This window comes from Pteropus medius, unplaced genomic scaffold, assembly GCF_902729225.1.
Source record: "Pteropus medius unplaced genomic scaffold, Ma_sr-lr_union100, whole genome shotgun sequence".
Taxonomy (NCBI): Eukaryota; Metazoa; Chordata; class Mammalia; order Chiroptera; family Pteropodidae; genus Pteropus; species Pteropus medius.
In genome coordinates this window covers 898-26,291 of record NW_024354496.1, presented here as the reverse complement: position 1 = coordinate 26,291, position 25,394 = coordinate 898, and the positions used below count along the sequence as shown (strand labels likewise).

General features: G+C 52.0%; 1 protein-coding gene and 1 long non-coding RNA gene across 2 annotated transcripts; both read left to right on the top strand.

Annotated features, from left to right (window-relative positions):
• Nucleotides 1–320: 320 nt before the first annotated feature.
• On the top strand, nt 321–16,828 carry LOC120594223 (uncharacterized). The gene is made up of 4 exons (XR_005650519.1): nt 321–474; nt 4,304–4,461; nt 8,291–8,448; nt 16,248–16,828. It is a non-coding gene; the product is annotated as an uncharacterized LOC120594223 (long non-coding RNA).
• A 786-nt stretch (nt 16,829–17,614) lies between these two features.
• On the top strand, nt 17,615–24,685 carry CLDN34 (claudin 34). The gene is made up of 2 exons (XM_039852214.1): nt 17,615–17,844; nt 24,014–24,685. The coding sequence occupies exons 1-2, from the start codon at nt 17,615–17,617 to the stop codon at nt 24,681–24,683; spliced, it is 900 nt and encodes a 299-aa protein (XP_039708148.1). The 3' UTR covers nt 24,684–24,685.
• Nucleotides 24,686–25,394: the final 709 nt, after the last annotated feature.

The following is a 25,394-nucleotide window of genomic DNA, read 5'->3' as shown; positions in this document are numbered from 1 at the left end:
TTCCTTACTGAAAAGATTCGTCATGACTTGTGCTTTTCCGATCCATTGACTATATACTCACTGCAGGAATTGATACATAGGAGAAAACACAAGTCCCCTGGAGACACGCTCTGCCGATCCAAGCAAGGTTGACGAACTGGCGTTTATCTTCAGGTTTAGGCGTATGTGATGGATAGAGGAAAGCACACTTTTGGAAATGAAACGGGCCCCCTGCGCAATCGTTTTATAACCTGCCCTTTCAACTCAGATGTCTCTGGAGCCTTTTTCTGTTTCTCTAATTTTTTATTTTTTTGTTTTTGATGTATGTTTTCGAAAGGTCGCCTCGTGTTCCAGCCGGTGGACGCATTGGAACGCGCCTAAGGCATTGCCACGTGGCCATTTAGGCTGTCTTCACTGGCTTTCCACGATCGAAAGTGTCCTGTGCATAAAAAGTGAGACGGTCACGCAAGTGGTCCTCCCTCAGATCTGATCCAGGTGAGTGTTTTTGCCATCGTTGCTTCGTAAGTTTTCAAGCCGGAAGAGGGGGCAGGCCGGTTGCAAGGTCTCTCTACGGAACGAACATCTCTCCTTTGGTCCCTAACTCCCCATGACCTAAAGTTGGTTTTCAGGTTTCCTACCCTTGATCTCAGTCTTTCCTTCAGAAGGTGGTTCCATGGACACTATAGTCTTGCTCGAGTTTTGAAATTCTCCCCATCAAGGTCGTTTCCGGTGCATATCCTTTACTCGCTTTATTTTGATTTCTCGATTGACCCGTGTGGATATAGACCTAGTTAATTTTACATGCTCTGTTACGATTTCTTTATACATGAAAATGATTCACACACTTGCTATCGCTCAGCATTTCAGTTGGTTTCTCAACACCGAGAATCACGGGTCTTTTGTTGGGGCCTGTCCCCTTCGGCTTGTCTAGGGCCTCACCCACCGTTCGAATTTCTTGTGCCCTGGACTCGGTGGAAAGGATCCCTGCCCATAATTTCCACCTGCGTCTTCTCCTTCTCCTCCTTCTCCTTCTGTCCTCCTCCTCGTCCTCTTCCTCCTCCTCCTCGTCCTCCTCTTCTTCCTCCTCCTCCTTGAAAACAGACGAATGAACTTCCCAAGTTGAGAATGCCCAGGAATGGTAATGAGGACGGTTCTGTCCTGCATTTGGGAAGGGGTTTGATGGTTCCCAGTTTCCGGTGACGAGGAGGGAGTCTGCCTGGTGCGAGTAGGTGTGAGCGGGGGAGCAGAGGACGCCGGGACGCCGAGAAGCCGCGGTCCCGGGCCCGTGGGAGGAGCTTCGTCCCCGCGCCAGCTGACCCGCCGACGGACCGCAGTGTGAGGGGCGCTCGGGCCAGGTCACTCGGCCCAGAAGGGCTCCACTCGGAGTCGGAAAGAGCTGGCTTGCAGTTGTGCCGCTGCGGCTTCCGAGTTCTGGGACCTGTGGCCAAATGGTACCTGTGGCGCGGCCTCAGATCCCTCGCTAAGAGTGGGATGAGCTGGCGGGGCTGTGGCGGAGCGAGATGAGGCGTGTGTGCTGGGGGCCGGTGCCGGCCCACGGGAAGACCTCGGTCCGTGGCGCCCGCTCACGGCTGTGATGAAAACGTGCACGGGGTGCGGGCCGCCTGGGGCCTGGCCCAGCGTCCGACCCTGAGCACGGGGAGCGGGGAGCCGGTGTTGGAGGAGCCGAGATGCCCGGGTCGGGGTGACGGGACCTCGGCGAAGGGGCGTCAGTGGCGAGCAGCGCTGGCGCAGACGGCGTGTCGGGGCCGCAGGCCGGCTGGCAGGAGCGCGCCGCGCGCGGATGGCTTGGCTGTGGTTTCCGCTAGAGGCGTGAGGATGCGTGGAGCGCGGAGAGCGCGGTCGGCCTTAGCCAACGACCTCGTGTGTGTTTGGACTCTGAGCAAAATGGCCTCGTGCTGCTTCATCCGCGTCACCACGGTGACCAGCTCAACGGGACCCGTTTATTCGGTCACCCGTGTCCTGAAGCAGTGCCCGTCAGTGCGGATCTGGGCCCCAGTGGTCAGTGGGAGATGCCTGGGGACACCTGGGCTTGGCGCGAACACAGGGTGCTGCTGGCTTCTGATGGGCAGAGGCCGTTAACGGCAGCCGTTAACGGGGATGCCGTTAACGGCAGCCGTTAACGGGGATGCCGTTAACGGCCTGCGCCGCGCGCCACAGCCCCGCACGGCGCATCGACCGGGCCCGAGTGTCGCCGGCGTGAGGTCGAGTATCCCAGGATGGAAGAGTCGTTTCTCGCCAAACGACTGTGTGCCCGCCTCGGGAACGGGAGCAGGTCAGGGCGAGGACGACGCGGTCCCCGGCGTCCAGCGTCCAGTGTCGGGGGAAGCCAGTTGAGATGAGCCACTGGGTTCAGCTTGGTGATGGCCGTCCGGGGCAGATCGGGCTGGGGAAGTCGCACGGAGAGGGTCCCCGCTGGTTCGCGGGGGCCCGAGGGGTCTCCGGGGAGAGGGCGTGTCCAGCCCCTGGGGAAAGGGCGAGGGCAGCCAGCCCTGGGAAAGGTTTCTGGGCCTGGAGGCGGCTCAGGCCATGGCCCCGCCCCGTCGTCCACTTCCCCCGCCTCCAGGCCTCTTTAGGCCACACCCTCCGGCCGCCCATAGTTTGGCTCAGCTGTATGAAGTTTCTTTTCTGACGTGATCAGCATCCAGACCCTGAAGCGAACATGTTAACAATTTTGTGTCCTATGTAACAGTGAGAAAGGCCTGCACGGCAAAAGGAAGACGGAACAAATCCAAACCAGAGCACTGCCACCCAAACCAAATCAAATCGAACCCGGCGCAAAAGATGAGAAACAGAGGTAAAGGGTTAGAAAGTGATCATTGAGGCGGATATTGGCAACAGACACGAGAAAGGTCTCAGGTACCCGATTCTGGCAGAGCGGAAAATCCAAATGCAAAAATTAAGAATCGCACGGTTAAACAGGCAATCGAAAATGAGGACGTCCACAGAGGGGTACAAGGAAACACACGTGACTACCAGACAGGAAGAAGATGTGGAACCTTACTCAGAATCAAAGAAATGCAAACCGAAACGGTCGCGGCCGATCATTTTCTACCTTACAAGTTGCCCAGAGTGAAAAGAAAGTGATCGGTGACACCCGCTAGTGTGCAGGATCGGATCGCGGATGGGAAACGTGTCCTCGTGCGTTGGTTTCCAAACATGAAGTGCTACAACTTTCCGAAGGACAAGTCGACACTATCTAGTAGATCTATACATCCTGCAGCCGCTGAGCAGAACGCTGTTTGGGATCTGCACGGTAGAAATATTCATCTAATATCACCAAGATATAGACTCAGATACAGATGCAGAGATATGTTACATCGTGTAGAACAGGTGTTCGTGGCAACACGTTTTTAGCATCGCCGAAGAAAAACGAGAAAAAGAGAAAGAGGAAAGAGAAAAGAAACTGAGATCCACAAATCAGGGCCCAAACCTGAAGCGACCCAAGGATTCGAACGGGGTGAAATTACAAGCATTTTTTATCCATTGATCGATCGATCGATCGATCGATCGATTTCCTCATTCGTTCATTTCTTTATTTTTGTTTATCGATTTGTTCGTTTGTATGCCCAAGGAGCGTGGCGATAGGTGAAGTAAGCTAGAATCAAGTATGACAAGCAAGTTCAGCGTTAGCACTCCAATAGCAGAAAGGGTGACTTTACTCTGAGAGAGCCCGTGCACCCTGCCCTTTCTAGGTCCCCTGCTCAGGATCTCGCAATCCTGAGAGTGAGCTGCTGGGTCTTTTTTTATTCCTTTGTACCTTTGTGGGCTTTCTCAATTTTCTCTAATGGGCACGGATTAATTCTTAGTCCTAAGGTTGGTGCAGTATCTATCAATATTCAAGGAACAGCCCTGGATGTTATGTTTTACTCCACAGTCACGATGCATTCTTCTGTGCTTCCACTGGAGGGCAGCAGAAGCGCACCAACCGCAAATCCTCTTTGGTCTGCAGGTGAACACTGCTGCTAAGAGCTCAGTTCTTTTGCCATGTTCCTTACTGAAAAGATTCGTCATGACTTGTGCTTTTCCGATCCATTGACTATATACTCACTGCAGGAATTGATACATAGGAGAAAACACAAGTCCCCTGGAGACACGCTCTGCCGATCCAAGCAAGGTTGACGAACTGGCGTTTATCTTCAGGTTTAGGCGTATGTGATGGATAGAGGAATGCACACTTTTGGAAATGAAATGGGCCCCCTGCGCAATCGTTTTATAACCTGCCCTTTCAACTCAGATGTCTCTGGAGCCTTTTTCTGTTTCTCTAATTTTTTATTTTTTTGTTTTTGATGTATGTTTTCGAAAGGTCGCCTCGTGTTCCAGCCGGTGGACGCATTGGAACGCGCCTAAGGCATTGCCACGTGGCCATTTAGGCTGTCTTCACTGGCTTTCCACGATCGAAAGTGTCCTGTGCATAAAAAGTGAGACGGTCACGCAAGTGGTCCTCCCTCAGATCTGATCCAGGTGAGTGTTTTTGCCATCGTTGCTTCGTAAGTTTTCAAGCCGGAAGAGGGGGCAGGCCGGTTGCAAGGTCTCTCTACGGAACGAACATCTCTCCTTTGGTCCCTAACTCCCCATGACCTAAAGTTGGTTTTCAGGTTTCCTACCCTTGATCTCAGTCTTTCCTTCAGAAGGTGGTTCCATGGACACTATAGTCTTGCTCGAGTTTTGAAATTCTCCCCATCAAGGTCGTTTCCGGTGCATATCCTTTACTCGCTTTATTTTGATTTCTCGATTGACCCGTGTGGATATAGACCTAGTTAATTTTACATGCTCTGTTACGATTTCTTTATACATGAAAATGATTCACACACTTGCTATCGCTCAGCATTTCAGTTGGTTTCTCAACACCGAGAATCACGGGTCTTTTGTTGGGGCCTGTCCCCTTCGGCTTGTCTAGGGCCTCACCCACCGTTCGAATTTCTTGTGCCCTGGACTCGGTGGAAAGGATCCCTGCCCATAATTTCCACCTGCGTCTTCTCCTTCTCCTCCTTCTCCTTCTGTCCTCCTCCTCGTCCTCTTCCTCCTCCTCCTCGTCCTCCTCTTCTTCCTCCTCCTCCTTGAAAACAGACGAATGAACTTCCCAAGTTGAGAATGCCCAGGAATGGTAATGAGGACGGTTCTGTCCTGCATTTGGGAAGGGGTTTGATGGTTCCCAGTTTCCGGTGACGAGGAGGGAGTCTGCCTGGTGCGAGTAGGTGTGAGCGGGGGAGCAGAGGACGCCGGGACGCCGAGAAGCCGCGGTCCCGGGCCCGTGGGAGGAGCTTCGTCCCCGCGCCAGCTGACCCGCCGACGGACCGCAGTGTGAGGGGCGCTCGGGCCAGGTCACTCGGCCCAGAAGGGCTCCACTCGGAGTCGGAAAGAGCTGGCTTGCAGTTGTGCCGCTGCGGCTTCCGAGTTCTGGGACCTGTGGCCAAATGGTACCTGTGGCTCGGCCTCAGATCCCTCGCTAAGAGTGGGATGAGCTGGCGGGGCTGTGGCGGAGCGAGATGAGGCGTGTGTGCTGGGGGCCGGTGCCGGCCCACGGGAAGACCTCGGTCCGTGGCGCCCGCTCACGGCTGTGATGAAAACGTGCACGGGGTGCGGGCCGCCTGGGGCCTGGCCCAGCGTCCGACCCTGAGCACGGGGAGCGGGGAGCCGGTGTTGGAGGAGCCGAGATGCCCGGGTCGGGGTGACGGGACCTCGGCGAAGGGGCGTCAGTGGCGAGCAGCGCCGGCGCAGACGGCGTGTCGGGGCCGCAGGCCGGCTGGCAGGAGCGCGCCGCGCGCGGATGGCTTGGCTGTGGTTTCCGCTAGAGGCGTGAGGATGCGTGGAGCGCGGAGAGCGCGGTCGGCCTTAGCCAACGACCTCGTGTGTGTTTGGACTCTGAGCAAAATGGCCTCGTGCTGCTTCATCCGCGTCACCACGGTGACCAGCTCAACGGGACCCGTTTATTCGGTCACCCGTGTCCTGAAGCAGTGCCCGTCAGTGCGGATCTGGGCCCCAGTGGTCAGTGGGAGATGCCTGGGGACACCTGGGCTTGGCGCGAACACAGGGTGCTGCTGGCTTCTGATGGGCAGAGGCCGTTAACGGCAGCCGTTAACGGGGATGCCGTTAACGGCAGCCGTTAACGGGGATGCCGTTAACGGCCTGCGCCGCGCGCCACAGCCCCGCACGGCGCATCGACCGGGCCCGAGTGTCGCCGGCGTGAGGTCGAGTATCCCAGGATGGAAGAGTCGTTTCTCGCCAAACGACTGTGTGCCCGCCTCGGGAACGGGAGCAGGTCAGGGCGAGGACGACGCGGTCCCCGGCGTCCAGCGTCCAGTGTCGGGGGAAGCCAGTTGAGATGAGCCACTGGGTTCAGCTTGGTGATGGCCGTCCGGGGCAGATCGGGCTGGGGAAGTCGCACGGAGAGGGTCCCCGCTGGTTCGCGGGGGCCCGAGGGGTCTCCGGGGAGAGGGCGTGTCCAGCCCCTGGGGAAAGGGCGAGGGCAGCCAGCCCTGGGAAAGGTTTCTGGGCCTGGAGGCGGCTCAGGCCATGGCCCCGCCCCGTCGTCCACTTCCCCCGCCTCCAGGCCTCTTTAGGCCACACCCTCCGGCCGCCCATAGTTTGGCTCAGCTGTATGAAGTTTCTTTTCTGACGTGATCAGCATCCAGACCCTGAAGCGAACATGTTAACAATTTTGTGTCCTATGTAACAGTGAGAAAGGCCTGCACGGCAAAAGGAAGACGGAACAAATCCAAACCAGAGCACTGCCACCCAAACCAAATCAAATCGAACCCGGCGCAAAAGATGAGAAACAGAGGTAAAGGGTTAGAAAGTGATCATTGAGGCGGATATTGGCAACAGACACGAGAAAGGTCTCAGGTACCCGATTCTGGCAGAGCGGAAAATCCAAATGCAAAAATTAAGAATCGCACGGTTAAACAGGCAATCGAAAATGAGGACGTCCACAGAGGGGTACAAGGAAACACACGTGACTACCAGACAGGAAGAAGATGTGGAACCTTACTCAGAATCAAAGAAATGCAAACCGAAACGGTCGCGGCCGATCATTTTCTACCTTACAAGTTGCCCAGAGTGAAAAGAAAGTGATCGGTGACACCCGCTAGTGTGCAGGATCGGATCGCGGATGGGAAACGTGTCCTCGTGCGTTGGTTTCCAAACATGAAGTGCTACAACTTTCCGAAGGACAAGTCGACACTATCTAGTAGATCTATACATCCTGCAGCCGCTGAGCAGAACGCTGTTTGGGATCTGCACGGTAGAAATATTCATCTAATTTCACCAAGATATAGACTCAGATACAGATGCAGAGATATGTTACATCGTGTAGAACAGGTGTTCGTGGCAACACGTTTTTAGCATCGCCGAAGAAAAACGAGAAAAAGAGAAAGAGGAAAGAGAAAAGAAACTGAGATCCACAAATCAGGGCCCAAACCTGAAGCGACCCAAGGATTCGAACGGGGTGAAATTACAAGCATTTTTTATCCATTGATCGATCGATCGATCGATCGATCGATTTCCTCATTCGTTCATTTCTTTATTTTTGTTTATCGATTTGTTCGTTTGTATGCCCAAGGAGCGTGGCGATAGGTGAAGTAAGCTAGAATCAAGTATGACAAGCAAGTTCAGCGTTAGCACTCCAATAGCAGAAAGGGTGACTTGACTCGGAGAGAGCCCGTGCACCCTGCCCTTTCTAGGTCCCCTGCTCAGGATCTCGCAATCCTGAGAGTGAGCTGCTGGGTCTTTTTTTATTCCTTTGTACCTTTGTGGGCTTTCTCAATTTTCTCTAATGGGCACGGATTAATTCTTAGTCCTAAGGTTGGTGCAGTATCTATCAATATTCAAGGAACAGCCCTGGATGTTATGTTTTACTCCACAGTCACGATGCATTCTTCTGTGCTTCCACTGGAGGGCAGCAGAAGCGCACCAAACGCAAATCCTCTTTGGTCTGCAGGTGAACACTGCTGCTAAGAGCTCAGTTCTTTTGCCATGTTCCTTACTGAAAAGATTCGTCATGACTTGTGCTTTTCCGATCCATTGACTATATACTCACTGCAGGAATTGATACATAGGAGAAAACACAAGTCCCCTGGAGACACGCTCTGCCGATCCAAGCAAGGTTGACGAACTGGCGTTTATCTTCAGGTTTAGGCGTATGTGATGGATAGAGGAATGCACACTTTTGGAAATGAAATGGGCCCCCTGCGCAATCGTTTTATAACCTGCCCTTTCAACTCAGATGTCTCTGGAGCCTTTTTCTGTTTCTCTAATTTTTTATTTTTTTGTTTTTGATGTATGTTTTCGAAAGGTTGCCTCGTGTTCCAGCCGGTGGACGCATTGGAACGCGCCTAAGGCATTGCCACGTGGCCATTTAGGCTGTCTTCACTGGCTTTCCACGATCGAAAGTGTCCTGTGCATAAAAAGTGAGACGGTCACGCAAGTGGTCCTCCCTCAGATCTGATCCAGGTGAGTGTTTTTGCCATCGTTGCTTCGTAAGTTTTCAAGCCGGAAGAGGGGGCAGGCCGGTTGCAAGGTCTCTCTACGGAACGAACATCTCTCCTTTGGTCCCTAACTCCCCATGACCTAAAGTTGGTTTTCAGGTTTCCTACCCTTGATCTCAGTCTTTCCTTCAGAAGGTGGTTCCATGGACACTATAGTCTTGCTCGAGTTTTGAAATTCTCCCCATCAAGGTCGTTTCCGGTGCATATCCTTTACTCGCTTTATTTTGATTTCTCGATTGACCCGTGTGGATATAGACCTAGTTAATTTTACATGCTCTGTTACGATTTCTTTATACATGAAAATGATTCACACACTTGCTATCGCTCAGCATTTCAGTTGGTTTCTCAACACCGAGAATCACGGGTCTTTTGTTGGGGCCTGTCCCCTTCGGCTTGTCTAGGGCCTCACCCACCGTTCGAATTTCTTGTGCCCTGGACTCGGTGGAAAGGATCCCTGCCCATAATTTCCACCTGCGTCTTCTCCTTCTCCTCCTTCTCCTTCTGTCCTCCTCCTCGTCCTCTTCCTCCTCCTCCTCGTCCTCCTCTTCTTCCTCCTCCTCCTTGAAAACAGACGAATGAACTTCACAAGTTGAGAATGCCCAGGAATGGTAATGAGGACGGTTCTGTCCTGCATTTGGGAAGGGGTTTGATGGTTCCCAGTTTCCGGTGACGAGGAGGGAGTCTGCCTGGTGCGAGTAGGTGTGAGCGGGGGAGCAGAGGACGCCGGGACGCCGAGAAGCCGCGGTCCCGGGCCCGTGGGAGGAGCTTCGTCCCCGCGCCAGCTGACCCGCCGACGGACCGCAGTGTGAGGGGCGCTCGGGCCAGGTCACTCGGCCCAGAAGGGCTCCACTCGGAGTCGGAAAGAGCTGGCTTGCAGTTGTGCCGCTGCGGCTTCCGAGTTCTGGGACCTGTGGCCAAATGGTACCTGTGGCTCGGCCTCAGATCCCTCGCTAAGAGTGGGATGAGCTGGCGGGGCTGTGGCGGAGCGAGATGAGGCGTGTGTGCTGGGGGCCGGTGCCGGCCCACGGGAAGACCTCGGTCCGTGGCGCCCGCTCACGGCTGTGATGAAAACGTGCACGGGGTGCGGGCCGCCTGGGGCCTGGCCCAGCGTCCGACCCTGAGCACGGGGAGCGGGGAGCCGGTGTTGGAGGAGCCGAGATGCCCGGGTCGGGGTGACGGGACCTCGGCGAAGGGGCGTCAGTGGCGAGCAGCGCTGGCGCAGACGGCGTGTCGGGGCCGCAGGCCGGCTGGCAGGAGCGCGCCGCGCGCGGATGGCTTGGCTGTGGTTTCCGCTAGAGGCGTGAGGATGCGTGGAGCGCGGAGAGCGCGGTCGGCCTTAGCCAACGACCTCGTGTGTGTTTGGACTCTGAGCAAAATGGCCTCGTGCTGCTTCATCCGCGTCACCACGGTGACCAGCTCAACGGGACCCGTTTATTCGGTCACCCGTGTCCTGAAGCAGTGCCCGTCAGTGCGGATCTGGGCCCCAGTGGTCAGTGGGAGATGCCTGGGGACACCTGGGCTTGGCGCGAACACAGGGTGCTGCTGGCTTCTGATGGGCAGAGGCCGTTAACGGCAGCCGTTAACGGGGATGCCGTTAACGGCAGCCGTTAACGGGGATGCCGTTAACGGCCTGCGCCGCGCGCCACAGCCCCGCACGGCGCATCGACCGGGCCCGAGTGTCGCCGGCGTGAGGTCGAGTATCCCAGGATGGAAGAGTCGTTTCTCGCCAAACGACTGTGTGCCCGCCTCGGGAACGGGAGCAGGTCAGGGCGAGGACGACGCGGTCCCCGGCGTCCAGCGTCCAGTGTCGGGGGAAGCCAGTTGAGATGAGCCACTGGGTTCAGCTTGGTGATGGCCGTCCGGGGCAGATCGGGCTGGGGAAGTCGCACGGAGAGGGTCCCCGCTGGTTCGCGGGGGCCCGAGGGGTCTCCGGGGAGAGGGCGTGTCCAGCCCCTGGGGAAAGGGCGAGGGCAGCCAGCCCTGGGAAAGGTTTCTGGGCCTGGAGGCGGCTCAGGCCATGGCCCCGCCCCGTCGTCCACTTCCCCCGCCTCCAGGCCTCTTTAGGCCACACCCTCCGGCCGCCCATAGTTTGGCTCAGCTGTATGAAGTTTCTTTTCTGACGTGATCAGCATCCAGACCCTGAAGCGAACATGTTAACAATTTTGTGTCCTATGTAACAGTGAGAAAGGCCTGCACGGCAAAAGGAAGACGGAACAAATCCAAACCAGAGCACTGCCACCCAAACCAAATCAAATCGAACCCGGCGCAAAAGATGAGAAACAGAGGTAAAGGGTTAGAAAGTGATCATTGAGGCGGATATTGGCAACAGACACGAGAAAGGTCTCAGGTACCCGATTCTGGCAGAGCGGAAAATCCAAATGCAAAAATTAAGAATCGCACGGTTAAACAGGCAATCGAAAATGAGGACGTCCACAGAGGGGTACAAGGAAACACACGTGACTACCAGACAGGAAGAAGATGTGGAACCTTACTCAGAATCAAAGAAATGCAAACCGAAACGGTCGCGGCCGATCATTTTCTACCTTACAAGTTGCCCAGAGTGAAAAGAAAGTGATCGGTGACACCCGCTAGTGTGCAGGATCGGATCGCGGATGGGAAACGTGTCCTCGTGCGTTGGTTTCCAAACATGAAGTGCTACAACTTTCCGAAGGACAAGTCGACACTATCTAGTAGATCTATACATCCTGCAGCCGCTGAGCAGAACGCTGTTTGGGATCTGCACGGTAGAAATATTCATCTAATTTCACCAAGATATAGACTCAGATACAGATGCAGAGATATGTTACATCGTGTAGAACAGGTGTTCGTGGCAACACGTTTTTAGCATCGCCGAAGAAAAACGAGAAAAAGAGAAAGAGGAAAGAGAAAAGAAACTGAGATCCACAAATCAGGGCCCAAACCTGAAGCGACCCAAGGATTCGAACGGGGTGAAATTACAAGCATTTATCCATTGATCGACCATCGATCGATCGATCGATTTCCTCATTCGTTCATTTCTTTATTTTTGTTTATCGATTTGTTCGTTTGTATGCCCAAGGAGCGTGGCGATAGGTGAAGTAAGCTAGAATCAAGTATGACAAGCAAGTTCAGCGTTAGCACTCCAATAGCAGAAAGGGTGACTTTACTCGGAGAGAGCCCGTGCACCCTGCCCTTTCTAGGTCCCCTGCTCAGGATCTCGCAATCCTGAGAGTGAGCTGCTGGGTCTTTTTTTATTCCTTTGTACCTTTGTGGGCTTTCTCAATTTTCTCTAATGGGCACTGATTAATTCTTAGTCCTAAGGTTGGTGCAGTATCTATCAATATTCAAGGAACAGCCCTGGATGTTATGTTTTACTCCACAGTCACGATGCATTCTTCTGTGCTTCCACTGGAGGTCAGCAGAAGCGCACCAAACGCAAATCCTCTTTGGTCTGCAGGTGAACACTGCTGCTAAGAGCTCAGTTCTTTTGCCATGTTCCTTACTGAAAAGATCTGTCATGACTTGTGCTTTTCCGATCCATTGACTATATAATTTCACTCCGCAGGAATTGATACATAGGGAGAAAACACAAGTCCCCTCTCTCTGGAGACACGCTTCTGCTTCATCCAAGTAAGGTTGGACTTAACTGGCTTTATCTTCAATAGATGCGCATGTGATGGATAGAGGAATGCACACTTTTGAATGAAATGGGCCCCCCAGCAATCGTTTTATAACTCCGCCTTTCAACTCAGATGTCTCTGGGAGCCTTTTTCTGTTTCTCTAATTTTTATTTTTTTTGTTTTTGGATGTATGTTTTCGAAAAGGTTGCTCGCGGTTCCAGCCGTGGACGCATTGAACGCTCTTAAGGCATTGCCACGTAATACATTTAGGGCTGTCTTCACTATTTTCCACGATCGAAAGTGTCCAGTGCATAAAAAATAGACGGTCACGCAAGTGGTCCTCCTCGATCTGATCCAGGTGAGTGTTTTTGCCATCGCTACTTCTGTAAGTTTTCAAGCCGAAGAGGGGGCAGGTCGGTTGCAAGGTCTCTACGGAACGAACATTCTCCTTTGGTCCCTAACTCCCCATGACCCAAAGTTGGTTTTCAGGCTTCTACCCTTGATCTCTGCCTTCCTTCAGAAGGTGGTTCCATGGACACTATAGTCTTGCTCGAGTTTTGAAATTCTCTCCCCATCACAATGTTTCAAAGTATATCCTTACTCGCTTTATTTTGATTTCTCGATTGACCCGTGTGGATATAGACCTAGTTAATTTTACATGCTCTGTTACGATTTCTTTATACATGAAAATGATTCACACACTTGCTCTCGCTCAGCATTTCAGTTGGTTTCTCAACACCGAGAATCACGGGTCTTTTGTTGGGGCCTGTCCCCTTCGGCTTGTCTAGGGCCTCACCCACCGTTCGAATTTCTTGTGCCCTGGACTCGGGGGAAAGGATCCCTGCCCATAATTTCCACCTGCGTCTTCTCCTTCTCCTCCTTCTCCTTCTGTCCTCCTCCTCGTCCTCTTCCTCCTCCTCCTCGTCCTCCTCTTCTTCCTCCTCCTCCTTGAAAACAGACGAATGAACTTCACAAGTTGAGAATGCCCAGGAATGGTAATGAGGACGGTTCTGTCCTGCATTTGGGAAGGGGTTTGATGGTTCCCAGTTTCCGGTGACGAGGAGGGAGTCTGCCTGGTGCGAGTAGGTGTGAGCGGGGGAGCAGAGGACGCCGGGACGCCGAGAAGCCGCGGTCCCGGGCCCGTGGGAGGAGCTTCGTCCCGGCGCCAGCTGACCCGCCGACGGACCGCAGTGTGAGGGGCGCTCGGGCCAGGTCACTCGGCCCAGAAGGGCTCCACTCGGAGTCGGAAAGAGCTGGCTTGCAGTTGTGCCGCTGCGGCTTCCGAGTTCTGGGACCTGTGGCCAAATGGTACCTGTGGCTCGGCCTCAGATCCCTCGCTAAGAGTGGGATGAGCTGGCGGGGCTGTGGCGGAGCGAGATGAGGCGTGTGTGCGGGGGGCCGGTGCCGGCCCACGGGAAGACCTCGGTCCGTGGCGCCCGCTCACGGCTGTGATGAAAACGTGCACGGGGTGCGGGCCGCCTGGGGCCTGGCCCAGCGTCCGACCCTGAGCACGGGGAGCGGGGAGCCGGTGTTGGAGGAGCCGAGATGCCCGGGTCGGGGTGACGGGACCTCGGCGAAGGGGCGTCAGTGGCGAGCAGCGCCGGCGCAGACGGCGTGTCGGGGCCGCAGGCCGGCTGGCAGGAGCGCGCCGCGCGCGGATGGCTTGGCTGTGGTTTCCGCTAGAGGCGTGAGGATGCGTGGAGCGCGGAGAGCGCGGTCGGCCTTAGCCAACGACCTCGTGTGTGTTTGGACTCTGAGCAAAATGGCCTCGTGCTGCTTCATCCGCGTCACCACGGTGACCAGCTCAACGGGACCCCTTTATTCGGTCACCCGTGTCCTGAAGCAGTGCCCGTCAGTGCGGATCTGGGCCCCAGTGGTCAGTGGGAGATGCCTGGGGACACCTGGGCTTGGCGCGAACACAGGGTGCTGCTGGCTTCTGATGGGCAGAGGCCGTTAACGGCAGCCGTTAACGGGGATGCCGTTAACGGCAGCCGTTAACGGGGATGCCGTTAACGGCCTGCGCCGCGCGCCACAGCCCCGCACGGCGCATCGACCGGGCCCGAGTGTCGCCGGCGTGAGGTCGAGTATCCCAGGATGGAAGAGTCGTTTCTCGCCAAACGACTGTGTGCCCGCCTCGGGAACGGGAGCAGGTCAGGGCGAGGACGACGCGGTCCCCGGCGTCCAGCGTCCAGTGTCGGGGGAAGCCAGTTGAGATGAGCCACTGGGTTCAGCTTGGTGATGGCCGTCCGGGGCAGATCGGGCTGGGGAAGTCGCACGGAGAGGGTCCCCGCTGGTTCGCGGGGGCCCGAGGGGTCTCCGGGGAGAGGGCGTGTCCAGCCCCTGGGGAAAGGGCGAGGGCAGCCAGCCCTGGGAAAGGTTTCTGGGCCTGGAGGCGGCTCAGGCCATGGCCCCGCCCCGTCGTCCACTTCCCCCGCCTCCCGGCCTCTTTAGGCCACACCCTCCGGCCGCCCATAGTTTGGCTCAGCTGTATGAAGTTTCTTTTCTGACGTGATCAGCATCCAGACCCTGAAGCGAACATGTTAACAATTTTGTGTCCTATGTAACAGTGAGAAAGGCCTGCACGGCAAAAGGAAGACGGAACAAATCCAAACCAGAGCACTGCCACCCAAACCAAATCAAATCGAACCCGGCGCAAAAGATGAGAAACAGAGGTAAAGGGTTAGAAAGTGATCATTGAGGCGGATATTGGCAACAGACACGAGAAAGGTCTCAGGTAACCGATTCTGGCAGAGCGGAAAATCCAAATGCAAAAATTAAGAATCGCACGGTTAAACAGGCAATCGAAAATGAGGACGTCCACAGAGGGGTACAAGGAAACACACGGGACTACCAGACAGGAAGAAGATGTGGAACCTTACTCAGAATCAAAGAAATGCAAACCGAAACGGTCGCGGCCGATCATTTTCTACCTTACAAGTTGCCCAGAGTGAAAAGAAAGTGATCGGTGACACCCGCTAGTGTGCAGGATCGGATCGCGGATGGGAAACGTGTCCTCGTGCGTTGGTTTCCAAACATGAAGTGCTACAACTTTCCGAAGGACAAGTCGACACTATCTACTAGATCTATACATCCTGCAGCCGCTGAGCAGAACGCTGTTTGGGATCTGCACGGTAGAAATATTCATCTAATTTCACCAAGATATAGACTCAGATACAGATGCAGAGATATGTTACATCGTGTAGAACAGGTGTTCGTGGCAACACGTTTTTAGCATCGCCGAAGAAAAACGAGAAAAAGAGAAAGAGGAAAGAGAAAAGAAACTGAGATCCACAAATCAGGGCCCAAACCTGAAGCGACCCAAGGATTCGAACGGGGTGAAATTACAAGCATTTTTTATCCATTGATCGATCGATTTCCTCATTCGTTCATTTCTTTATTTTTGTTTATCGATTTGTTCGTTTGTATGCCCAAGGAGCGTGGCGATAGGTGAAGTAAGCTAGAATCAAGTATGACAAGCAAGTTCAGCGTTAGCACTCCAATAGCAGAAAGGGTGACTTTACTCGGAGAGAGCCCGTGCACCCTGCCCTTTCTAGGTCCCCTGCTCAGGATCTCGCAATCCTGAGAGTGAGCTGCTGGGTCTTTTTTTATTCCTTTGTACCTTTGTGGGCTTTCTCAATTTTCTCTAATGGGCACGGATTAATTCTTAGTCCTAAGGTTGGTGCAGTATCTATCAATATTCAAGGAACAGCCCTGGATGTTATGTTTTACTCCACAGTCACGATGCATTCTTCTGTGCTTCCACTTGAGGGCAGCAGAAGCGCACCAAACGCAAATCCTCTTTGGTCTGCAGGTGAACACTGCTGCTAAGAGCTCAGTTCTTTTGCCATGTTCCTTACTGAAAAGATTCGTCATGACTTGTGCTTTTCCGATCCATTGACTATATACTCACTGCAGGAATTGATACATAGGAGAAAACACAAGTCCCCTGGAGACACGCTCTGCCGATCCAAGCAAGGTTGACGAACTGGCGTTTATCTTCAGGTTTAGGCGTATGTGATGGATAGAGGAATGCACACTTTTGGAAATGAAATGGGCCCCCTGCGCAATCGTTTTATAACCTGCCCTTTCAACTCAGATGTCTCTGGAGCCTTTTTCTGTTTCTCTTATTTTTTATTTTTTTGTTTTTGATGTATGTTTTCGAAAGGTTGCCTCGTGTTCCAGCCGGTGGACGCATTGGAACGCGCCTAAGGCATTGCCACGTGGCCATTTAGGCTGTCTTCACTGGCTTTCCACGATCGAAAGTGTCCTGTGCATAAAAAGTGAGACGGTCACGCAAGTGGTCCTCCCTCAGATCTGATCCAGGTGAGTGTTTTTGCCATCGTTGCTTCGTAAGTTTTCAAGCCGGAAGAGGGGGCAGGCCGGTTGCAAGGTCTCTCTACGGAACGAACATCTCTCCTTTGGTCCCTAACTCCCCATGACCTAAAGTTGGTTTTCAGGTTTCCTACCCTTGATCTCAGTCTTTCCTTCAGAAGGTGGTTCCATGGACACTATAGTCTTGCTCGAGTTTTGAAATTCTCCCCATCAAGGTCGTTTCCGGTGCATATCCTTTACTCGCTTTATTTTGATTTCTCGATTGACCCGTGTGGATATAGACCTAGTTAATTTTACATGCTCTGTTACGATTTCTTTATACATGAAAATGATTCACACACTTGCTATCGCTCAGCATTTCAGTTGGTTTCTCAACACCGAGAATCACGGGTCTTTTGTTGGGGCCTGTCCCCTTCGGCTTGTCTAGGGCCTCCCCCACCGTTCGAATTTCTTGTGCCCTGGACTCGGTGGTGCCCTGGACTCGGTGGAAAGGATCCCTGCCCATAATTTCCACCTGCGTCTTCTCCTTCTCCTCCTTCTCCTTCTGTCCTCCTCCTCGTCCTCCTCTTCTTCCTCCTCCTCCTTGAAAACAGACGAATGAACTTCACAAGTTGAGAATGCCCAGGAATGGTAATGAGGACGGTTCTGTCCTGCATTTGGGAAGGGGTTTGATGGTTCCCAGTTTCCGGTGACGAGGAGGGAGTCTGCCTGGTGCGAGTAGGTGTGAGCGGGGGAGCAGAGGACGCCGGGACGCCGAGAAGCCGCGGTCCCGGGCCGGTGGGAGGAGCTTCGTCCCCGTGCCAGCTGACCCGCGGACGGACCGCAGTGTGAGGGGCGCTCGGGCCAGGTCGCTCGGCCCAGAAGGACTCCACTCGGAGTCGGAAAGAGCTGGCTTGCAATCGTGCCGCTGCGGCTTCTGAGTTCTGGGACCTGTGGCCAACTGGTACCCTGGCTCGGCGTCGGGTCCCTCGCTAAGAGAGGGATGAGCTGGCGCGGCTGCGGCGGGGTGAGGTGAGGCGTGTGTGCTGGGGGCCGGTGCCGGCCCAAGGGAAGGATTCGTTCGCCGGCCCCCGCTCTCGTGGCTGTGATGGAAACCCTGCACGGGGTGCTGGTGGCACGGGTCTGGCCCAGGGTCCGGCCCTGAGTCCGGGGAGCGGGGAGCCCGTGTGGGAGGAGGGGGGAAGGCCGAGCGCGGGCGCGATGGGGCCTCGGCGAAGGGGCGTCAGCGGCGATCAGCACCGGCGCAGACGGCGTGTCGGGACCGTAGGCCAGCCAGGGAGGTGGCACGGAGACGCGCCCGAGGCAGAGGAGGAAGGCCGGCTGTCAGGAGCGCGCCGCGCGCGGATCGCTTTGCTGTGGTTTCGGCGAGAGGCGCGAGGGGGCGCGGAGCGTACGGAGCGCGGCGGGCCTTGGCCGCGCGTGGGTCTCGCGTGCGTTCGGATTCGTTGAGGAACGTGGCCTCCTGCTGCTTCCTCCGCGTCACCACGGAGACCAGCTGGGCAGGACTCCTTTATTCGGTCAGCCGTGACCTGAAGCAGTGCTTCTCAGTGCGGATCTCGGTCCCAACGGACAGTGGGAGACGCCTGCAGACAGTTGGGCTCGGCCCCGAAGCCAGGGCGCTGCTGGCTTGTGGTGGGCAGAGGCCGGGGATGCCGTTAACGTCCTGCGCCGCGCGCGACATCACCGTATAGCGCATCGACTGTGCCCAAGTTTTACCAGGGGGAGTTTGAGTATCCCAAAATGGATGAGTCGTTTGTTGACAGGCGACGGAGAGCCCGCCTCAGGAAATGGCGCAGGTCAGCATGACGACTACCCAGTCCCCGTCGTCCAGTGTTGGCGGAAGCCACTTGAGATGAGCCACTGAGTTCAGCTTGGTGTTGGCCGTCCGGGGGAGATTGGGCTGGGGAGTTGGCATGGAGAGGGTCCCCGCTGGTTTGCCGGGCCCGAGGGTTCTCCGTGGTGAGGGCACTTCAAGCCCCTGGGGAAAGGGCAGAACCGTTTGCCAAGGAAGGGGTGAGGGCAACAATCCCTGGGAAAGGTTTCTGGTACTGGAAGGTGCTCAGGCCACAGCCCTGCCCCATCCTCCACTTTGCCCACCTCCAGGCCTTTAGGGCGCACTCCAGCCGCCCATAGTTTTGGTCAGGTGCATGAAATTTCTTTTCTGACGTGATCAGCATCCAGTCCCTGAAGGGAACATGGTAACAATTTTGTGTCCTATGTAACAGTGAGAAAGGCCTGCACGGCCAAAAGAAAACAAAAAAAAATCCAAACAAGAGCACTGCCACCCAAACCAAATGAAATCAAACCCAACCCAAAAGATGAGAAACAGAGGTAAAGGGTTAGAAAGTGATCATTGAGGCGGATATTGGCAACAGACATGAGAAAGGGCTCATTTACCTAATTCAGGTAGAGCTGAAAATCGAAAGTAAAAAAAAAAAAATCGTAACTTTAAAAACCTAATGGAGAAGGAGCTTACAAAGAAAAATAATTACTTACAAGCAAGTGAAAAATGTTGAACCTTTCTCATGATGAAAGAAATGCATACCCAAATGATCATGGCCTATAATTTCCTACCTTACAGATTGCTCAGGGTTAATGGAAAGTGAGAAATGACACCCGCTAGTGTGCAGGATGGGATCCTGGATGGGAAATGCGTCCTAGTGCATTGTTTTAAGAAACATGAAATGGTGCACCTTTCTGACGGTCAGGTGGGCAATATCTATTAGTTATAGAAATCATGCAGCCCTTCAGGAAGGCCCTGTTTTGCATTTGCACTGTAGAAGTGGTCATCTAATTTTGCCACAATAGATACCGAGATACAGATACACAGATATATTACATAGTGTAAAAAGGTGTTTATTGCAACTTTTTTTAATTAAACTCGACGAAAAAGAAACAAACCAAAAAAGGAAGTAGAAAGAGAAAAGATAGAAGGAAACAAAATCCAATAATTAGAGCTAAAACTCGAAGCTACTCAAGTATGTGAACAGGGTGAAATTACTTCTATTTTTATTGATTTTTTTGTTTACCAAAAGAAACTTGGTGCCGGTTGAAGTAAGCTAGAATCAAGTATGAAAACCAAGTTTAAATTAGCACCCCAGGAGCAGAAAGGGTGACTTTACTCAGAGAGAGCCCATGCACCCTGCCCTTTCTAGATCCCCTGCTCAGGTTCTCGCAGTCCTGAGTCCCTGGGAAAGTGAGCTGATGGGTGTTTTTTTCTTTCTTTGTACCTTTGTGGGGCTTCTCAATTTTCTCAAATGGGCACGGATTAATTTTTCGTCCTAAGGTAGGTGCAGTATCTATCAACACACAAGGAACACTCCTGGATGTTATGTTTTACTCCACAGTCACGATGCATTCTTCTGTGCTTCCACTGGAGGGCAGCAGAAGCACACCAAACGCAAATCCTCTGGTCTGAAGGGGAACACTGCTGTTAGGAGCTCAGTTACTTTGACATGTTACTTGCGCAAACAAATTAGTCATCACTTGTGGTGTGTATACACCACGTTTTGTCTCCCTGTCCATCCATGATGGACATTTGTGTTGTGTCCACCTCCTGGCTATTGTGAATCATGCTGCTATGTACACTGCAGTGCACATATCTCTTCGTGTCCTTGCTTTCCCTTCTTTTCAGTGTATGTCCAGAAGTGGGATTGCTGAGTCTTGGGGTAATTCTCATTTTAATTTTTTTTTACTATTTTTGTAATAACACTTAGATGTTATTTGCCCCTTTCTTTTTATTTCTTTTTTAAATCTTATATTTTTCAAACACATTTGGCATACAATGTTTCATGTGAACAATGTAGTGATTAGACATTTATATAATTTACACTAGATTTATCACCCCATGAGTTTAGTACCCATCTGACACTTACTGTGTCGTAGCTACCAGTTTGTACTCCTCATCTCTGTCCCTTTTTTCACCCGTCCCCAACGCCCCTCCCATCTCATAACCATCCAAATGTTTTCTGAATCTGTGAGTTTCTTTCTGTTGTGTTCTTTAGATATGACATGAAAGCAAAATCATATGGCATTTGTCTTTCTCTGACTTACCCCACTCAGCGCGATACCCTTCAGGTCCACCCAGGTAGCAAGATTTCGTTCCTTTTTATAGCTGAGTAATATTCCGTTGTATATATGTACCACCTCCTCATTCCTTCATCATTGATCCTTTATTCCATCATCCAGGCTGCCTTCATACCTTGAGTATTGTAAATAATGCTGCAATGAATATGTGGATGCACATGTCCCTTCAAAGTGCTGTTTTGGGTCTCTTTGGGTCAATACCCAGTAGTGCGGTTACCGGGTCCTTTTTTGTGTCTTGTTACCGTCTGTTTTAAATCTATTTTGTCTAGTAGAAGTACTGCTACCCCAGCTTTTTTTTCCCTTTCCATGTTCATGAAATACCTTTTTCCATTCCTCTACTTTCAGTCTGTGTTTCCTTTGTTCTAAAGTGAGTCTCTTCTAAGGGTATGTGAGGGCAGCATACGTAAGGGGCTTGTTTTCTTATCCAGCCACCTTATGTCTTTTGATTGCAGCCTTTAATCCCTTTACATGTAAAGTGATTATTGAGAGATACTTTAGTAATTGCCCTTTTATTATTCATAGTTTTTATTTTTTCTTTTCTTTTTCTTAAAATAGTCGCTCTTGTAACACTGGTTTGGTGGTGATGAACTCCTTTTGCTTTTTCTCGTCTGGGGAGCTCTTTCTCTGTCCCTCGATTTGCTGGATGGAAGAATCTTTGCTGGATGGAAGAATCTTGGTTGTAGGTCCTCTCTTTTCATCATGTTAACTATTTCGTGCCAATCCCTTCTGGCCCACAAAGTTTCTGTTGGAAAATCAGCTGTCTTATGCGAGCTCCCGTGCGGGCAACTAACTGCTTTTCTCCTGCTGCTCTTAAGATTCTCTCCTTGTCTTTAACCTTTGTCATTTTAATTAGGATGTGTCATGGTGTGGGCCTCTTTGGGTTCATCTTATTTGTCACTCTGCACTTCTCCGTGTTTCTTTTGCCAGGCTAGGGAAGGTTTCCATCATTATTTCATCAAATAGGTTTTGAATTCCTTGCTCTCTGTCCTCCTTCTGGTGTCTATGATGCGAATGTTGTTAAGGGGGCTCATACCAGAGCCCCCTTAAACTATCCTCACTTTTTTTGGATTCTTCTTTCTTTTTGCTGTTCTGCTTGGGTGTTTTCTGCTACCTCATCTTCCAAATCGCCAATTCGGTCCTCTGCTTCGTCTAATCTACTGTCAATTCCCTGTGAGGTGTTCTTCATTTCAGTTATAGTATTCTTCATCTCTGACTGGTTCTATCTTATGTTTTGTATCTCTATTTTTATGTTTCCTATCTCTTTGTCGTTGTTCTCACTGAGATCATGGAGCATCCTTATAAGCAGTGTTTTGAACTCTGCGTCTGGTAGATTGCGTGTCTCCATTGTGTTTAGTTCTTTTTCTGGAGCTTTGTCCTGTTCTTTCATTTGGGACATGTTTGTCTGTCTTCCCATTTTGTCTACCTCCCCGCGTTTGTTTCTATGTATTAGGTAGGACTGTTCTGTCTCTCGGTCTTAGTAGAGTGGCCTTATGTAGTATATGACCAGTGGGTCCCAGTGGCACCGTGTCCCTGGTTACCTGGGCCAGGTGCTGTATGGGTGTTCCTTGCATGGGTTGTGTGTGCCCTCCTGTTGTAGTTGAGCCGTGGTTGCTGTTTGCACATCAGTGAGAGGGATGAACCCTCAGGCTGATTGGCCGTGATGACAGAGGAGGAGCTACTGTGCAGGGACTGACCCTACAGAGCAGGATTTGATTTAGAAGGGCTCTGCTGCCTGCACAGTGTGCCCCTTAGGTGTGTTCATTGAGGAGGTGGTTGGGTAGTGCTCTGCTGTGATTTGAAGCCACCACTTTGGAAAACATTGGCGGGTCCTCAAAATGTTAAAGATAGTGTTTCCTTGTGACCCAGCATTCCACTCCTGGATACATACCCAAGAGAAATGAAAACGTACCTCCACACAGAGACTTATACACGAATGATGCCGCTGTGAACATGAAGCGAAAACAGCCCGATTGTCCATCCACTGCTAAGTGCATAAACAAACGGTGGTAGACCTACACGGTGGAATATTATTGGGCAATGAAAAGGAATGAAGTACTGATACATCTATGAGTAAACCCCAAAAACATGGTGCTCAGTTAAGAGCCAGACACGAGGGCCACAAATTATATGTTTCTATTTGTATGAAATATCCACAATAGTCAAATCTGTGAAGACATATTGGAGGTTCCCGAGGACTGGAGCCAGGAGAGACTGGGGATTGACTGCTGATAGGGACAGCCTGCCTTCCCATTTCCTTCCTTCCTTCCCTTCCTTCCTTCCTTCCTTCCTTCCTTCCTCCTCCCTCCCTCCCTCCCTCCTCCTCCCTCCCTCCCCACCATGCTGGAATTAATGGTGATGGTTACATATTCTTGTGAACATACAGAAATCCACCAAATTATACACTTTAAAATGGTGAATTTCATGGTGTGGAGATTATGTCTCAAGAAAGCTGTTTAAGAAAAGACACACAGCAATGGTAAAAGTGTGCCCAGGAAGTAATGAGGTGGGTGCACTTGAGCCACGTTAGGAAAAGAGCTTCTTTTCTTTACAATTCTCTTAAGTGGTCTTTACTATTAGCAAACAGTAGAAAGCCCATAAAATGGCTGCACTTCCCACCCGGGTCCATGTCACAATGGCCTCGTTATTCTAAGAACATTTTTAAAGGGTTTAAAATCGTAGAGAAGCACATATGTCGTCCGCGAATGTACCGAAGCGACCCATATGACATTACCGAGATTCCCGCACAGCACCCTTCTCGGTCCCGTGGGAGAGAAGAGGCCAGTGGGCCGATGTGTAAAGGGAATATCAAGTTTCTGTGCCAGAAACCCCGGAGCGAGGGCTAGAAACATCTGCCTGGAGCCAAGAACAGAGGTGGACATTTCTCCACCTTCACCCCCTCGGATCATCGAGTTCCGTAACAGTTATGTGAGAGCGAGAATGGTGTCATGCGATCATGGCCACGTGGCCTGGCTTCCAGAGACGCTAGGATTTTATATAAAGAAGTTTTGATTCAACAGGTCATCAGCGCTGGGCTGGAAATACAGCTATCAGTGTATTTTTCAGAGCGGACGTTGTCATTTATACCACTGCTTCCTCTGCAGCACCTTCCGTTTCCATGGTTCCAGCTCACGTCCCTGCTCCTTTGCAAACTGCCTTCACCCCTCCCCCACTCTCCCTGGCTCAGGAAGCCCCCTACCCTGGCAGATACACATCACTGTAAGTTCTTGCATTGGGCTTTTCAGCAAAAGGACTGGGGCTGGGATACAACACTGTTTTGAAGAATCTGATGATTTGAGTTGAGGACAGTGACTTCTCTAAAGCGGCTTTGCCAACACCGAAGGACCACTTAGCTTTAGAGACAGAGTTCATGCTTTCACCCCGGGCTCTGTGAGCGCCTGCCAGCAGAATACGTGGGTCACGGGGCTCCATTCTCCGATGCAGCGCCGCTCACCCATGGGGGGCTGTTCCAGGCCTCAGGGGCCCACCTTCACGATGCCCTGTATTTGTTTGCAGTTCTGCTCAGCACGTGGTCATCCGGAGCTTCCTTGACCGTAACGCCGATTGGCAATTGGGATGTTTCGGCATTGCCACCGTAGCCTGGATCCTCACCACCGTGTCCATGGGCTTCGTGGAGTGGCGGACGTGGTACATGGACAGCACGGCACACTACCCACCCGGCATGGCCTGTGTGGGTGTGTGGAAAGTGTGCATTTACCACCGCAATAGTTCCTTCGACAGAGCCACATCGTGCCACCGTCACACCTACTGGGATACCTACCTCCCGCTCGATATTCGTGTTTCTCAACACCTCCTACTGGCCGCCAGCATCCTAGGGCTCCTGGGAAAAGCTGTCATGGTGCGTGCATTAAAGAATGTATACGTGGCAGATTTTCGTACGTGTGCCACCTACCATCTAATTACTGTTGCAGGATTTCTGAACGTAGCAGCCGGTATTTTTATCTCCATTGCTGCAATCTGGAATTACTGTGCCGTGATGAACGAAGAGGGTATATCCTTCCCACCATCTTTCTCTTTGCCCTTCAAGCCAGATAAACAGGAAGTAGGCAATGCCTTTCTGGTGGCCTGTCTGGCCGCCGTCATGTCCTTGTCATGTGGGATGTTTTTCCTCTTTTCCAAGACCCCCCAAAGCAATAAAGTGCGTCCCAAAATTTGGGCAATATGAAATTCCTCTTGCGTTGGTTTTGCATACCCAGGATTCCCAGGAGTCTCTCGGAAGTGGTATTGGGGTGCTCTATGGAATGTTTTCAAGGCCTGAAGACCATGGCAAAGGTAGTTTTGAAGAGAGAGTGGCCCAACCACTTTTCTTTGATCTTCTCTGTCCAAATATGTTCATTGATTGAATTAAGAAACTTTCATTTTTTTAAAAGAAGATCTCGCCCGCCTGCCAGTGGGTCTCACTAGCTCTTGATTCTAACTATTATTTAATCGATATGATAAACCTAGTGTATGGAAATGAGAGTGCCCGAAAGTCTGACATCTCGCTCTTAAACTTCTAAAACGATCGACCTTGTTTCCTATGGCATGGTAACAATACCTCTCCATCACATAAAATTTTCCCAAATGTGCAAAAGTAGAGAGCATAGTATAAGAAATCCCGCCCCCCACATCCATTACCAGACTCCACAGTTACCAAGATTCTGCCATATTAGCTTTCTCTCTTCTTTCTTCCTTCCCTTTTAACCTATTTCTCTTTTTCCAAAGGATTTTAAAGCAAACCCCAGACACCACGTCCCCTCATCCCTGTACATTTCAGTTCTACTCTCTTAAAAAAAATGGACATTTCTTTAAGGTATAATAAGTCATATTATACCTTTAAAAATTAACAATTATTCCTTATCATCAAATACTTAGAATTTTTAAATTTCTTAAAAGT